Raw genomic sequence first — 15,597 nt, forward strand, 5'->3', positions numbered from 1 at the left:
TAGATTTTCGCAATCTTGTGTTCCCTCAGGTTCCCCATAAACACCTTAGCCTCAATGGGGCTAAATTCCGGGACAGACTCCTGTAATGCTAAGTAAGGCGCGAAGGCATGATGGAACTGTAAATATTTATAGAACTACAATCTAGGCATCGCGTATTCTTATTGCAACTCCTGAAAGCATTTCAGCGTCTGTCCATGAAGGACATCCCCAACAGTAGAGATACCTATTCTATCCCATCTCAAAAAGCCAGGAAGACCGGCCAGTTGCGGCAGAAGGCCCTTGTCCCAGATGAGAGCCTCCTTCGTTACTCTACCCCACCACCCCAGTTGCAGAAGGGTACGTCGCCAGAAGCCAAAAACCGTGGCAGGCGCCGGGGGCAGCGCCCTCTGGACCGTGCCTGCATACAAGACGGAAAGTAGTGGTTGAGTGCCCATAAGCCAGCGCTCAACAGTATACGCGGGCTCCGACCTATCCCCGTACCACCAATCATTTAAGATAAGTAAACATGAGGCTGCATAATAGATTTGAATGCCCAGTGTTGCCAATCCACCACAGTAGGTTGACTGGAAACAGGTCCTCAAGGCACCCCGGGAAGACTCCCCCGCCCGCAAAGAAAGTGGCGAAGGGTAGCATTGAGCTGTGTGAACCAGCTTGGTGAGATCAAGTAGGGATGATTTTGAAGCTTGTATAATAACCCAGGTAAAGAGACATCTTAAAGATGGCGGATCTGCCAAGCAGCGAAAGAGGAAGGTGGGACAAAATGTGAGTTTGTTCCTTGATCTGAATCCCCAGTGGTGCCAGATTCCTCTCCCAAGACAAAGACCGTGAATCAGTCAAGAAGATCCCAAGGTATGCAAAGCCATCAGACACTACCGTGACTTCATTGAACCAAAGGCCAAGCCGTCCCGTACTACGCAAAGGCCATTAAAAGGATTTTCTGGGGTTCATATATAGGCCTGATGTCTCACCAAAGACCCGCATGATCCGCAGGAGCCGAGTCCAGAGCGATCTGGTTGTGTTAGGAAAAATAACACGGCGTCCGCATATAACGCTATGCGGTCTGACGTCGTCCCAGGCCACTCGAATCCCCGGTACTGAGCGTCTATCTGCACCCATGCCGCAAGAGGCTCCATCACTGGTGCGAATAAATATGGGGAGAAGGGGCAGCCCTGACAGGTGCCACGTCCAATAGCAAAGTTATTGGATATAGAGTCTGCCACTCGAACCGACGCTGTAACGTCAGTGTATAGGAGTTTAGTATATCATAGTAGACGAGGGCCCAGATTGAAGCGGTTCAACAGTGCGAACAGATATGTCCAACTTAAAGAATCGAACGGCCTATCTATGTCCGTCAGCAGAAGGGCAGCCGGCTCGCGCAAGCTATCTACCGAGGCAACAGTGTTTTGGGCAGGTCAAATGTTGTGCCGCATAGCGTGACCTGGAATAAATCCAGCCTGATTGGGGTATATGCGGGATTATGCGGTTAGCGATAATCTTGGCAAGCAGCTATGCCAGCCTTAGGAATTTTAATAGGAAGTTATGGCATCAGCTGCACAATCATTATCCTGGCCCAACACAAATAACCTTAATAATGTTCAATAGTTGATGGCATTTGGAATGTCTCCTTCCTACTACACTTGGAATGTCTCCTGCCTGCTACAACACCTGGTTCGGTTTTCACCAACAATGTATCTGCACTTCAGCACTTTTCTTTGACTAGATTTGATATTCAGAATATCAGCTATGGTCATCTTAAAAATTATCTAAAGCATACCATGAAACATTATTCTATGGAGAATGATATGGATATGTGTAGAATTAAATCCTGGAGAAGTGTGGCTCAATGGTGGAGAAGTGTGGCTCAATGGTTAGAGCGGCAGACCCTGATGCAGAGGTCTAGCCCGGGACCAGGGTTCAATTTCCCGCCTCGTCGGGTCTTGGGGTCAAAATTCCACGGACCTGATAATTCTCGCCTCAGTGCCTATTCCAATCATGGAGTCCCACTCTGCAACTCTGGGCAATAGCTTGCTTAATCTCCACAACGGCCCCCACAACGCTAAGGATGCCTGGCCTCCACCTTGGGGGTGCCCAGGAGTGGACAGCTCACAGGGAAAGCCAGGATGGGTTCCACAGCGGTATTCGTACAAGCGCCTTGAGACCCTTGCGGGCAAGTAGTGCGCTATACAAGTATCAATTTACTTTTTTTTTTTCTAGTGTGTTGTTCAATCACGTCAGGCAGTAGTTTCCCAAGAGTACTTGAGTTGGATCCTGGAACACAGGGGGCATAGGTGTATAATGCTATGTAGGTTGACATTTTTACAACTAAAAACTGTGACGGATGCATGGCAAAATGCAGGAAAGAATATGTACCTGATGTTATAATTGCATACAGACTATTGAACATGTTATATTTGTCTGTCCCATTTTAAAGGTCTTAAAACAGAGAATTGTAAAACCACTTTTTTTTTTTAAATATGGCAGTACAACAGGATAGGAAAGTGCCCTATTTGACATGGTCACCCAATTAATTGCATGGTATTTGATGTGATTTAGCATGGAAGTGCACTGGGTCCCTACTAACCAGATCCAGCCAGATCTCTTTCCCAAAACGGTGCAATTGTACCCGAATTGGCAATACCTTTAGCATCCTCTGCAAGTCCCTAGTAGACGGTAGCTAAGGCCTGAGGTATTAAAAAAGGTCCCCAAGGGCTGCCGAACTAATTATGCCACCTTAAGGGACACCTCCACTAAGATCATGCAGAATTGCCACTATAGGCAGAGCGTCTTGGTGCGGACAAAACTGAAAGCACGACAATTCACTCAGCCTGTGTGCCATGGCGGCAGACATTACATGCAGTATAGGTAAGCCATCCTTACAGCGCTAAGGCAGGGTGCACTATACTACATGTGAGGTCATAACTGCATGTGCAGATACGCCCTTGTGCTTTTCAGTCCCATTACTACAAGTGCAAGTGAACAGGAAAGCCATTTTAAAGCATGTGCTGGACACTGGTGAAAACGAGTTCCCCAGCTACAGGATGGCTTCACTGAAAATAGAGAAGTCCCCATAAAACCTACCAGCAACTGGTGTGCTGACTGACTGGTTTTTGCAAGCCTGCCACCAGGGACGAGTTTCTGACCCCCCAAGGGTGAGGGCCATCAGCCGAGCCTGGTCGGGCAGAGGGTGTTTTACACCCCCAGCCACAGGATGACCGGTAGATCAGCATTCCAAGGCAAGGGAGCCGCACCGGGACGCCCTAGTTTCGCTGGAGGTGACCTGCTGGTGCTGCCTTGGACTGCCCCCTAATTACCATAAGTACCCGAGATTGGTGATGTACGTCGCTGTACTGTACCTGAATGCCCTGCTTGTTTTTCCTTCCATAGGTTAACATTGCAGCTTCTGAAACAATGCAATAAGTGTCAAGTGTTTAAACATAAAAGTATTTCTCTTGCAAAACGTACTTACCTGATCGTATTGATTCTGGTGGCTAAACCTATATAAAGATACGTCTTATGTAAATTGGTGTGAATCTCCTTATTGAGTCGTATGCATCATTTATTGACTATTGTGTGTATGTGCAGATGTCGAACACTCCTCTCTGATAAGCCTAAGGCTGCTCGACTATACTACCCACTAGAAGAGCACCTTGGGATTGCTAGAGCAAGCCTCTGTACACTCATAAAGGAATACCTTGACTCTTTGCACGATAGACTTAATTTTGGTATATCATATAAAGAGCCGGCTTCATACAAACTGCAAAAGCTGCTATGGACATGATAAATTGCCCAGTCAATTAATTAATGTGTTGGAAAATGTTTACAATTTGTAACTCTTTTTTTAAAGATGTATTAATTGATGTATTTTTATATTGCAGAAGATCTCGTTGCAATGTCTAAATCTCTAATAAAAACCTTGAACCTTGATGGCATATGTTGCTTTCCTCACATATCACAAATACTAACCTTAGGAATTTCGATAATAAATTGATGGCATCCATTGTGTCCTTATTTTCCTTGTAGAGTATAAAGTGACAATAACTTCCTCTCGATTTAGGCCAGGAATGCTTTCGTGGATCTTTAAAAAAACAACAAAAAGCCAAAAACGTAAGCAGTTTGCGACTAAATCTAATACAATGGAATCACCAGGATTAATTTATCACTGTGTAGTCTAGACTAAAACAATTAATATTAACACCAAGATGAAAAACTAGAGAGACAAGTAAAACACATTAAAACATCTAAAATGATATACTTGTGGAAAGCCTGGGAATATGCTCCATTGTAGTATTCCTACTAAACACAAATGAAACTAGGTCTTCACTGCACACATGTGCACTAATCAATGGCATGGCCCTTGCTGGGATCACACACCATTTCAGCATGCTCTGGTTAAGCAGAAACTTCAAAAAGTGCCAAAAGAGCAGAGGCTGACAAAATTGAGTTTCTGGGTGCCTGCTTGTAAGGGCACCTAGAACAAACAAACAAACTTAACAAGTAAAAGCTATTTTAAACATATACATTGTATAGGGTTTGTTCTAACTAGGACGGAATATCTTAAATATCAAATTTTATAAAACAATATATCACTGAAATCATTGAAACTAGTTCAAGGAATATAACAAATGTATGAGAAGCTTAATAGTATTTGTGGGCCAAATGAATTGTTTAAGCAATTTAATCATGAGTGATGGATAAAAATGTAGTTCTAAAACTATGATTTAATGGTTCTCAGAGTTTGGCATTTCATTGCTTCTCCATGAAATGCCAGCGTATCTTACCTGATACTGCTCTGACATCTGTCCAAATGCACAGCAAAGGGAGCATAAAAGAGCATGGTTTAATATTTAAATACATCATAGTGTTAGAGGTGAGCATGCAAATGGATGCTTATATTGGCGCTTGCAATGTCTAAACCGTAGCCTTAAATCCTGCAAAGAAATTACATGGTGGGCAGCAGCAAGCAGGGCATACTCTGGTGAATAGCACTTGGCAGCAAAACGTTAGTGGAAGTAAATCAATGTAGTGACCCAGCGTTCCTTGAGAAAAACTGTGGCAGTAGATTATGTATGGAGGTGCAGATCTCACAGTTTCCCGAATATTTCTTAACAATGATAAACAGAAAGAGAAAGAACTAAATCAGCAGGATACAGAGAATTGTCAATTACAGCAGGACATGACTAGCAGGATCAATTCAATGCCAAGTCATCTGCGCATGTGGTGACATGCAGGAGCTACTAAATGAACTGAGGAGAACGGTTCACTTTTAGAGGTTTAAGTAAGAAAAATGAAAATTTTAACTAAAAGACCCATGCTGAACTCATTCATGCTGCCACAAAATGGGATAACCTTAGAGCACAGCACCTAGAAGGGCAAAGTAACGGGCAGTAAAACAAGTGATGGGAATTGTATGAAGCGAGGTATGACTGAAAACCCATTCTACTACAACAGCAGCGAACAGAACTGGACATCAGTCTGACCATAGTTTCTTACAAGACCATCTTCATGGAAGATGGTGCACTGCAAATCTAGTCACCTTTGAAGGCATCTAGTTTGCCACTAGTCAACCCACCTTATACAAGAAAGGTCCCAAGGAGAAAAGGCGTCAATAAAATCCAAAGAGTATGAGAAACGAAAAAATTTGCTATAAAATATACATAAATGGTCAATATTTATATCCTTCTTTACTGAAGGAAATAAATTGATTTGGAGCACACTGAGCAGTAGCAGGCATCACAGTGCAGCACATTCTTTATTGCCGAGGGGGGAGCATCTGGATTGTGAGCTCAAGTGGTGGAAGTCTCTGAGCAGAAGGCACCTATTGATTTTTAGGGCTTGCGCCCTGCGTTGCAGAGCGCAGCACTGCCCGCGCAGGTGAGAGCCCTTTTGTCCGGGGTTTGAAAACAGACCCTGGAATCGCACACGCTCGTGCGTGTGCTTTTCCTTTTGGGTTCCGCTATTGGGATTGTTTGCGTGTTTTTTTTAAAACAGAGCACGCAATAGGCCAATGGCGGGCGCATTGCTCCGCCCATGGCCTATTGGTGTCTGTTACGCACACCAAAGCCCATATATGTTTAATTATCGTGCCCAGACACGGGCGCGATAATGGAAAACATATGGCTCGCAGTGGCGCACGTGCACCACTCGCGGGCGTGTCTTTTTTTCTTTACAATAGAGATCGCTTTCGCGATCATTTTTAGTGCCGCTTGTTATTCAATGACGCATCAACACCATGGCAAGCCATTCACACGAAAAATATGCCCGTGTCCATAACCGCAGTGTTTCATTTCATAAATCACACGGCTCTTTTCTATAACAGAAAGGCGAGTCTAAGTGGAAACACAGAAGTGAATTTTCTTTCAACGGATCAGGTTGTGGCTCATTCTCCTCTTAGAGTCATTTCATTTTGCACAGATTACAGAATCTTTCAGTTGTTCAAAGCCTAACCCGCAGAGTTTCCCGTTACAGTTTTGCTTTAAAATATGTGTGGTAAAGGTCACCAATCGTTGTTCCCGTGAGAGGCGCCTTCCAAAGAATCACTGAAACAAGGACACGTTACGTAATTAATGAGAGGATGTGGTCTAAGGGCCACAGCTGCCGACTGGGGAACCAGGTTCGAGTCTCGGCGTTGACTAAACAACTTGTGATCCTAGGCAGGTGATCACTTAATCTCCCCATGCCTACCAAAACTGAACACATGTATTGTGTAAAAATGAAAAGTGTAACGTAACTTGCGTTCGTGTATAGAGCTCCAAAACCTTCGGGACGAGTTCATGTTACACAAAACTGCAACAACAAAAAAAGCCATATAGAATGGTAGTGGTCTTTGATTGCGTGCAGTCAGTTGACACCTGGGACGTATAACAACTGAAAGGAGCAGCATCTCTTTTAATAAAAAAGTATGTCACTAACATGAGGGCGTATAAGTTACCAAGTTGGATATAAGAAGCCTTCTTTCCTTCCTTAAGTACTCTATGGCCTTTCACTCGGCCAGAATAGGAACGTTGATGTGTCATTTTAAAAACTCCTTTTTTTAAAGAACTATTTTATTGGTTTCTTCAAAAACAAAACTGCTCAAACAGGTACTTGTTTTTGCTTCTTGTCATGCCTGGTAGGAAATGTTAGCTTCGATTTGACTGACAAAACAAAAGAAATGAAAAGACGGGATAAAATTATGCCCTAATCTCTTTTCTTCGCCCCACTCCTTACTTGTGAGAAATTCGTTTCATGCAGTCAGAATAACTTTCTGGTTTGTACTGTCTAAAAAATCTTTTCACACGCGCCACCCTCATTCCTTGGGTAAATTCTACTCTTCCTTCTTCCAAATTTCCTGTTTGTTTTCCTGTCTTTGTGACATGATGCTAACTTGCTTGGGCTTTGGCCTTCGGAGATCTGCAGCAGTCTTGCTAACTGAGACATTGTGATGACAATTCTCTGTGCACAAACAAGAGGCATGGGCACCAGGTTTAATGTCAGGACATCCTGAAGCTAGAGTGGGAGGTTTCGCCACAGATGCATAGGCTACAGTAATCTCCTATGGGCAGTTGAAGAACAAGCATTTGCAATGCAATAGTCCTCGCATTTTTAAAGTTTGAGCTTTTGGTGTTGCATTATTTAGCAATGCCAATAGCTCAAACTTTAATAATGCGAGACCTATTGCATTGCAAATGCTTGTTTCAATAGCAATGCAGAACTGAAACCTGCCACAGGTGTCAGGAACTGGGATTTATTACCTGTTAGCATGCATTGAAGGATGAAACCAGTTTCATGAGGGTTTGGTGAAAACTGAAGGTCACCAGCTTCCTTAAAGGGCAATGAACTTCTGTAAGGGTAGAGTCAAAGGTCTCAGCATATCTTTTTGCCAGACTCTAACCCCACAGCCCTTTTTTTTTTTAACTACTTCAAAGTACATTACTTATGTAACACAAAATGTCAACTGTGGTGTCCTTTTACTTCAACACAGTTCTCACCAGCTACTGAAGTATTGTTCCTGCTGTTTCTTGGGTTCTATTTTACAGTAATCTTTCACTGTTCATTAGGTCCTTTCATGTGAAAGAACATAATGCCTCAATGAGAAACCCACAACAGACCGTGAAGCACTGCCACCTTATGCTCCAAATTCAATTAATTAATGTAAACACATACCTGTGCAAATGCCCAGAGCAATTTATACCACTATGGGTATCTGGATATAATGAAATACAATGAAGTTCATTCCTTGGCAAAAAACTGGGATGATTTTCTGTTCCGAGTCTGGGTAGGAGAGCCCAGCTACTATTACGATCACATTTGACCCACCGTTAACATTTGCCACAGCTGCACATGGGAACTTATTTGAATGACTTAAAAGACCAACAAGCTGGAGGCTAGTATATGCTGTTTTGTCTGTGCTTGAAGATAATAAACAATGTTTTCAAGTAAACAATTTCAATTTGTGAATCATTTAATTTTAAAAAGGGCTCAGACTTTCCTTACCACCATATACCTCATGCCCTGTCCACTTAACATATGAACAGGGATTGGAGTTTGTCACATGTGGATAAAACCTTCAGTTCTATACTTTAGAGGAAAGTCAGAAGTTTCTATAGATATGTCAGGCAACTGATGCACGACAATGGAAGATTCTCTGTAAAATGTTCGGTATAAATAGTATCAAATTAAGACACATGCAATCTAGCCACACACATCTCTCACTCTCCCTGAAGAGACATCATGATTAAAGTATGACTAACCTAATCCAAAACTTGTGTGATCACAAGATAGAGTTTAGCTTAAAGAGATGGAAAATGAAACATATCAACTCTTGGAATAGGGACTTCTTAGTGATTAATACTATTGTCTTTACTTACAAGAGCCTGCAAATTTCCTACTGGACGCTTGTGGAAAATAAAACACTGAGAAAGCTGAAGAGGAAATTCTAACTGCGAAGGATAATACAAACTTGCCAATGTTTTCTACAGCAGCGAATACCATACTTAAATTGTGTTAGTACTGTAAATACTCGTTGTTACTATAAGGCAACTTAATGGCACTCAGTTTATCGACCACAGCAGAATGACATGCTGGCACCTTCCAGGATTTGGACTTATGACCTGTGGTCTCACACAGGTGTCAGAAGGGCATGTGTAACTCACTGTGGGACCTAGGCTGGCTGCATGAATACCAAGCTCACCATGCAAGCACTAAGGTTACCAGCAATATAGGTCAACAGGTCACAATCCTGCCCTAGTATAGTGATTTGAGTTATGCCTTCAGCGGGGCTACCCAGCTAAAGTTTCAAAGTGGGTTTGGTTTAGATAGCTTAAAAAGATTTAAAGACTAAAGGAACATGGATGTTTGGGAGCCAAAGGGGTAATAACTCCTAGTTCTTTCACAAAACTTTACGGCAAGAAAGAGATGTTACCCGAGCTGAAGATGTGATCTCTACTGATCAGTCAATCCACGACCTAGCCCTGAGCACTTTGTTAAAGCCAAGACAGTTTTAGAAGATATTTCAAAAACGTGCCTGCTTCCCTGCCTGACATGACACAGTTAACTAGAGAAAATCGTAGCTAAAAGTGAGACGTACTTTACAGAGACCTCTTTATAAGGAAATGGCCAGGCAATGCTCTTTTCAGTCAACAGAGATGATGTGTATCCGGAAAAAGCTGCTTCCCTGCCCAGAGGGTCACGAGTGATGCAATGTCTTGTAATTATGATATGATGTCTTACCCCTCAACTACTCCCAAAAATTTTAAAGAAACAAAATCTGCTGAAAGGGGAGCAGAGCAGACACATTACTATCCTCAGTCTCTACTTTTGGGTTTTTTAACGTTGATACAGTTGTCTATCATGGTAGATTATAAACGGAGGAAGATTCTCCTTCTAAAGTTAAAGAATCTAGACTATCCTTACATACATTTCTGTTTACTGTAGTAGATTAAGAGTAGACATCACTTGCACAGTCATTTTAGTAATCATGCGGCATCTTAAAAGTCAACAGATCGGGTATAGGCAGCAAACGAGGCATAATCCTTTCCTATCCCCAAAGGGGAGCACCATTTTTGACTCTTTAGATTTCTCTATCTTGCAGGAATTGAAAGTCTGCAGCATCTGCACCTCATGTGAAAAAATGTACACAGTGTAAAACGAAAAGCAGAATGGGCATTACAACATATCTCATATAGAGGGGCGTACTGAAGGGTAGAGGCAATATTAGTCCATCTAAAAGTCCAAAATAACCACTTAAACGGTCTTAAAAATATAGAAACCAGCAATTCATATCCTGGAAGGAGAATATTTTGATACTGAATTCTGCATCTGGGCAATCCAAAATTGGAATGGCAGGGCCAAATATGTGGACTACGTCCAAGGGACCTGGTACTGAAGAACTTTGATAGGGATGATGAATGAAATCAAATCAAAGGTGGGGAAGAACGCGGCCGAATTGTGGAGACGAGGAAGCCAGTGGCAGTGGCAGACTCGCTTCGCTTGCAAGCTGCATGCATCGCACTGTGGCGCTGATGTGAGAGCGTTTTGAATTTTAATGCACTAGCGACTTTTTTGCTATTTTAAATTACATGATGTGAGCATATGAGCATATGAGACTGGCAGGCGCAAACGTTACCTATTTGCACTGAGCTAGGAATAATTTGTTTAAAGTGTGTCAAGTATTCTTCTGGGCTGACTAAGAGTTCGGGGGGAGACACTCACCTACCACACTCCCGCCCCGGTCCGCCGCGTCCATTCTGGGCGATTGTTGCGGAGGGTGAGGAGGAGCCCAACACTTACGGGCCCTGAGTAGGCAGGTCAGCGCTCTAGTCGCCCCTCCCTTTACCGACCTAGCTCCTATTAATGTGTGTGGGGCAGCATCCGCGACGGATGAGCGCCGAAGTTGCGCCAAAGTCAAGCCCGTCTGCGCCCGTCCGCGGCCGGACGGGGACCGGGGCCAGGATCTCTGCACAGACTGGGCAAACCCTAATTCAGTATGATAAACAGGAACTGTTAAAACTACGACCACCTAAAGAGGAGCCTTGTTGGCACTCTATGGAAGCTCTCACTTTACGTAACTGTTCACAATGTTCCTTTGGAGGTAAAAGAGAATCGTCTAGCGGGACAAATACCAGAATCGTTCAGGGAGCCCAGTTAAACTGCAGGTCGTTAAGTAAACACAGCAGCCAGATCTGGGATCTCCTTTTGGATGGAAAACTGGACTTTCTTTTCTTAACGGAGACTTGGTTGGGGGAACACTCTGATCCAGAGATAATAGAAGCAATCCCACCGTCCTACTCACTGGTCAGATTAGACAGGAGTGAAGGAAGAGGTGGGGGAATCGCCATTGTAACTAAATTGCCGATGGAATGTACCCTAGAAGCCATAAGTATAGACAATTGTGAGGCAGGATGCTTCTTGCTAAAATTGGGGCCCCAATTCTCTGTATCGGGGATTCTTGTTTATAGACCCCCAGGTGGATTAATGAACTTTAAATCTAGTTTGTTGGAGGGCATTGCTCACCTGGCTACTAGAAAGAGCAGACATTTGATGTTAGGAGACCTCAACATCCATTTTGATGATGAGCAGGATAAGGAAGCCACCAATCTTATATTAGACCTACAGGCACTACAATTGGATCTAAAAAACCACACTCCCACCCACAAACATGGCCACCTATTAGATCCGGTATTTGGTAGCTGGGACGGAGTGAGGACTGATACGCCCCTCCCGGTCCCGTGGTCAGACCACTACCTGGTCCCATTTAAAATTCTAACTTCAACCTCTGAATCTCACATAGTGGAGAATAAAAGATACCCCCGCTGCAAATGGAAACAATTCTCACAAGAGGTGTTCAACGAACTGCTGCTAGAAGGGGGTCCACCGGGAGGTGACGACTGTGATCTCGCCCTCAAAAAGCTAGAAGAGCGCATTCTCGGAGCCCTTGATAAGACCGCACCGATATATCTCGCCAGAACAGGGTGCAGAGATGGGAAATCAGCACCGTGGTTTACTTCTGAGCTACAAGAGGCTAAATCGGCATGTAAAAAAATGGAACGGAGATGGCGAAGAGACTTCTGCCCTCTAAGCAAGTTAAACTACAAAGAGGTGCAGAAAAAATATCAAACGATGATACGTGGAGCAAAAGCTACCCATTATAAAACTCGTATTGGGGAAGCAGAAAACTCATCGAAAGAGCTTTTTAAAATCTTCAAGGAGATCTCGATGGTACGTGCCCCAACCACTCAGGACACTGACTCAATAGCAGAGTCAAACAAAATTGCCGAGTACTTTGCAGGAAAGGTGAGGAAAATATATGCCACCTTTTCCAATAAACCTGTAGCCGGTCCGAAATTTGAAGTAACTAGGATTGTAGATGACACAGAAGGGGGACTGAAATCCTTCACGGTTCCTCCCGCAGAGATGCTCCGCAGCCTTTGTCGGGGAATCAAGTCGGGTTCCCCTCGTGACCGGCCCCCCCTAGGGTAATGGGAGAAAGCCTTGCGACACTGGAGCCGTACATTAGGCACATACTCCAGGTCTCTTTTTCCACGGAACATCTTCCAGAAGTTTGGAAAAAGCGATTGTGCTTCCTATAAAGAAAAAACCCAACATTACCCAAGATATACTGGAAAATTTAAGACCTATTTCTCTGCTCCCTTATTTAGCAAAAGTTGCGGAGAAAGTGGCAAATGGTCAACTAATGACACATTTAGAAAAAACTAACTCCCTGCACCCCTCACAATCTGGCTTCCGGGCGGGCTTCTCTACCGAGACAGCTCTCCTGAGAGCAACAGAGTTCCTTAGACGGGGGCCGGATGCCGACAACACCATGGCTTTGGTGATGCTTGACCTCAGTGCGGCATTCGACACTGTAGCCCATTCCATCTTACTACAGTGTCTAGTCAAAGCGGGTGTTATCAGCTCCGCACTAGGATGGCTGAAATCCTTCCTCACAGGTAGAAGCTTTATGGTGCAACGAGGCTCCTACAGATCAGCAGAGATGGCCTTAGAACAGGGGGTTCCTCAGGGCTCGGCCCTGAGTCCAACTCTTTTTAATCTTTATATGACCCCCTTGGCCGATGTGGTGCGGGCGTACGGAGTAGAGTTGGTATCCTACGCTGACGATACCCAACTGCTGATCTCGCTGTCCCAAGCACCAGCAATGGCAGCGTCTAATTTTAAGGCCTGCATGCAAGCACTAGCTGAATGGATGGACACACGTTGTCTAAAACTAAATGGATCTAAAACAGAGGTAATGGTGGTGGGAGGAAACAACTTGAGTTGGTCTCCAGATTGGTGGCCGACGTCTCTAGGTCCCACTCCTGTTCCCTGTAAAGAAGCCAAAAACCTGGGTATATGGATGGACCCCTTTCTGTCCTACGGAGGCCACATTTGTCGCCTCGTTGGAAAGTGCTTTGGAGTCCTGAAAACACTAAATCGCACCCTGGATCTACTCCCGTTGGAGGCCAGACGCACTATGACCCAGGCGTTGGTTACCTCTCGTATGGACTACGGGAATGTTCTGTTCCTGGGTGCTACAGAATACAGTTTACAGCGCCTACAGGTCCTCCAAAATACAGCAGCGCGTCTTGTATTACGACTCCCCAGAAGAGCAGCATCAAAACCAGCATTAGCGGCTCTACACTGGCTCTCGATCAAGAAAAGAGTGATGTTCAAAGCCCTCTTAATGTGCCACAGGATACTTCAACGCAAGGCCCCTCCCTATTTGCTTGATCTAGTACTGAGGTATGAGCCAACCAGAGCCCTACGATCGGAGGGGATGGGTTTGCAGACGATTCCCCGTATAAAAAGAGCAAAACTAGGTGGGCGCTCTTTTAGATATGTAGTGGCAAAAAACTGGAATGCTCTTCCCTCATCCATAAGGCTGGAAGAATCTGAAACAAAATTTAGAACAATGCTAAAAACACACTTATATAAACTATAAGCAATGGGACTGGCGGTGGGTGTTGGGAGGTCTGTATGTCTTTGATTACTTGCTCTCCACAGCGCGGGGACACGCCGGGATGGCGTCACCTGGCACTTTATAAGCTACCTTATTATTATTATTATTATTATGAGGAGGAGAGTTGGGCCATACTGTGGTCAAAGGGGGCATGATGTAAGATATAAACAGAGATATTTGCAAGCGCACAACAGAATCACCGGCAAAACTAACTCCACATGCATTGGTCTTTTACTGCTAGGAAGCACTACATGTATGAACAGATAACTACTGGTGGTTAATCAGAGATGGTATCAGAAGGCTTAGAATGAGGGCTGAACTTGGCCCAGTCAGCAGTGAGGCTTCACCGGTGCTGCTAGCCACATTTAACCTTGTTGCCGTGCTTGGCATTACAAATATCCCACCGGACAACAATGTCCACCACTTTAGAATGAAGCTCGTTCTCGATGCAAGTAATTTAACAGTGACCATTCACAAAGTTCCACTCAGAAGAGACTGAATGTAAAATAGTAGAGCCAAGAACAAAAGACACAAATGAAACAAAAAATATCTGCAAGGAAGAAAAAATGTCCCAAAAGAATTCAACAAAATATTATTGGATAAGGATCTCAGGGCTGAAAGGGAAATCCGAAACACTGAACGGACATTAGGACAAGCTAGAACTTTGCATGTCCCCGAGGTAATTGAATCGAAACCTGTATATGAAATGTCCTGTTTACACTTGACAGGTCGGCATAAGGAGCTAGATGTAAAAGTAAAATAGTTTTAGAGTTTTTTTGCAACTACTTAATAGATTCAAGCAGGAAATAACAAAGCACTACTGAACTCTGACTCTGCATACATAACTGTGGGAAGTTTTCATAAGTTATGTAATTTACAAGACTGTGCCAGAAAATTGTTTTGTAAAAGTGGCCTTTCCAAAGATAGGAGATATCATTTTCAATGATCTTTAAAAAACATGTCGAGTAGCACGAGGATTAACATTGATACGTAAAGGGTGCGAATACTCTGTATGCTACTACAGCTGAAGCCTAGTCTCTTCCAGGAAAGCATCTTTGGCTCAGATCGCTACCGCATTCGAAACCCACTCTAACGCTTCAGAGTTCAAAAAGACATTTTACCATAGGAATATTATCTAATAAATAATGCCACTCGCGCCAATGACAGCGACCTTTGAAAAAAATGATGTCACTGCTTAGACTGTTTATGTTTGAAATCTTTGCAGGATTCACTAAGATGGCTGCAATGTTTTTCCCCAATCACGCTTTTAAAATCAGCAGCTTGTTACATCAATGCTGACTGAGTACTTTTTTGGTCTGTTGTCGAAAGTCATTATGCATAATACCCATCACTACCCCGGGCTTTGGATCATGCCACTTTTTAGGTCTCGTCCTTTACCATTCCGAAGGAATGGGAAATGGCGAGAATTCAAGTGCTCGAACTGATTGTCAAACCACCGCATTTTTTCGTGGCGTTTTCTTCGAGTGCACGTGGCCACAGGCACGCGCTTTTGGCCCATACACTTTCATGGCCATCTATTCCTCAATGTCCCTCCCACCCTTCGTTTGATCTTGCCGCGAGTTCAGGCTAATGGCCCTCCCCCCTCCCCCAGCACAGAGCGCGCATCGCGGCCGCACAGCACATCAAAGGGCTTCTCCCAGCGT

General features: G+C 44.0%; 1 protein-coding gene across 4 annotated transcripts in view; it reads right to left on the reverse strand.

Annotated features, from left to right (window-relative positions):
- The window catches only part of PUS7 (pseudouridine synthase 7), a 285,701-nt gene that overhangs the window by 150,754 nt on the left and 119,350 nt on the right, over window positions 1-15,597 (reverse strand). For all 4 annotated transcript variants that reach the window (XM_078680365.1, XM_078680374.1, XM_078680391.1 and 1 more), the window contains one exon: window positions 3,964-4,075. In XM_078680365.1, coding sequence (XP_078536491.1) covers window positions 3,964-4,075 — 112 coding nt within the window. The remainder of the gene's footprint in view (window positions 1-3,963; window positions 4,076-15,597) is intronic.

The sequence above is a fragment of the Lissotriton helveticus genome, chromosome 1_1 (assembly GCF_964261635.1).
Source record: "Lissotriton helveticus chromosome 1_1, aLisHel1.1, whole genome shotgun sequence".
Taxonomy (NCBI): domain Eukaryota; kingdom Metazoa; phylum Chordata; class Amphibia; order Caudata; family Salamandridae; genus Lissotriton; species Lissotriton helveticus.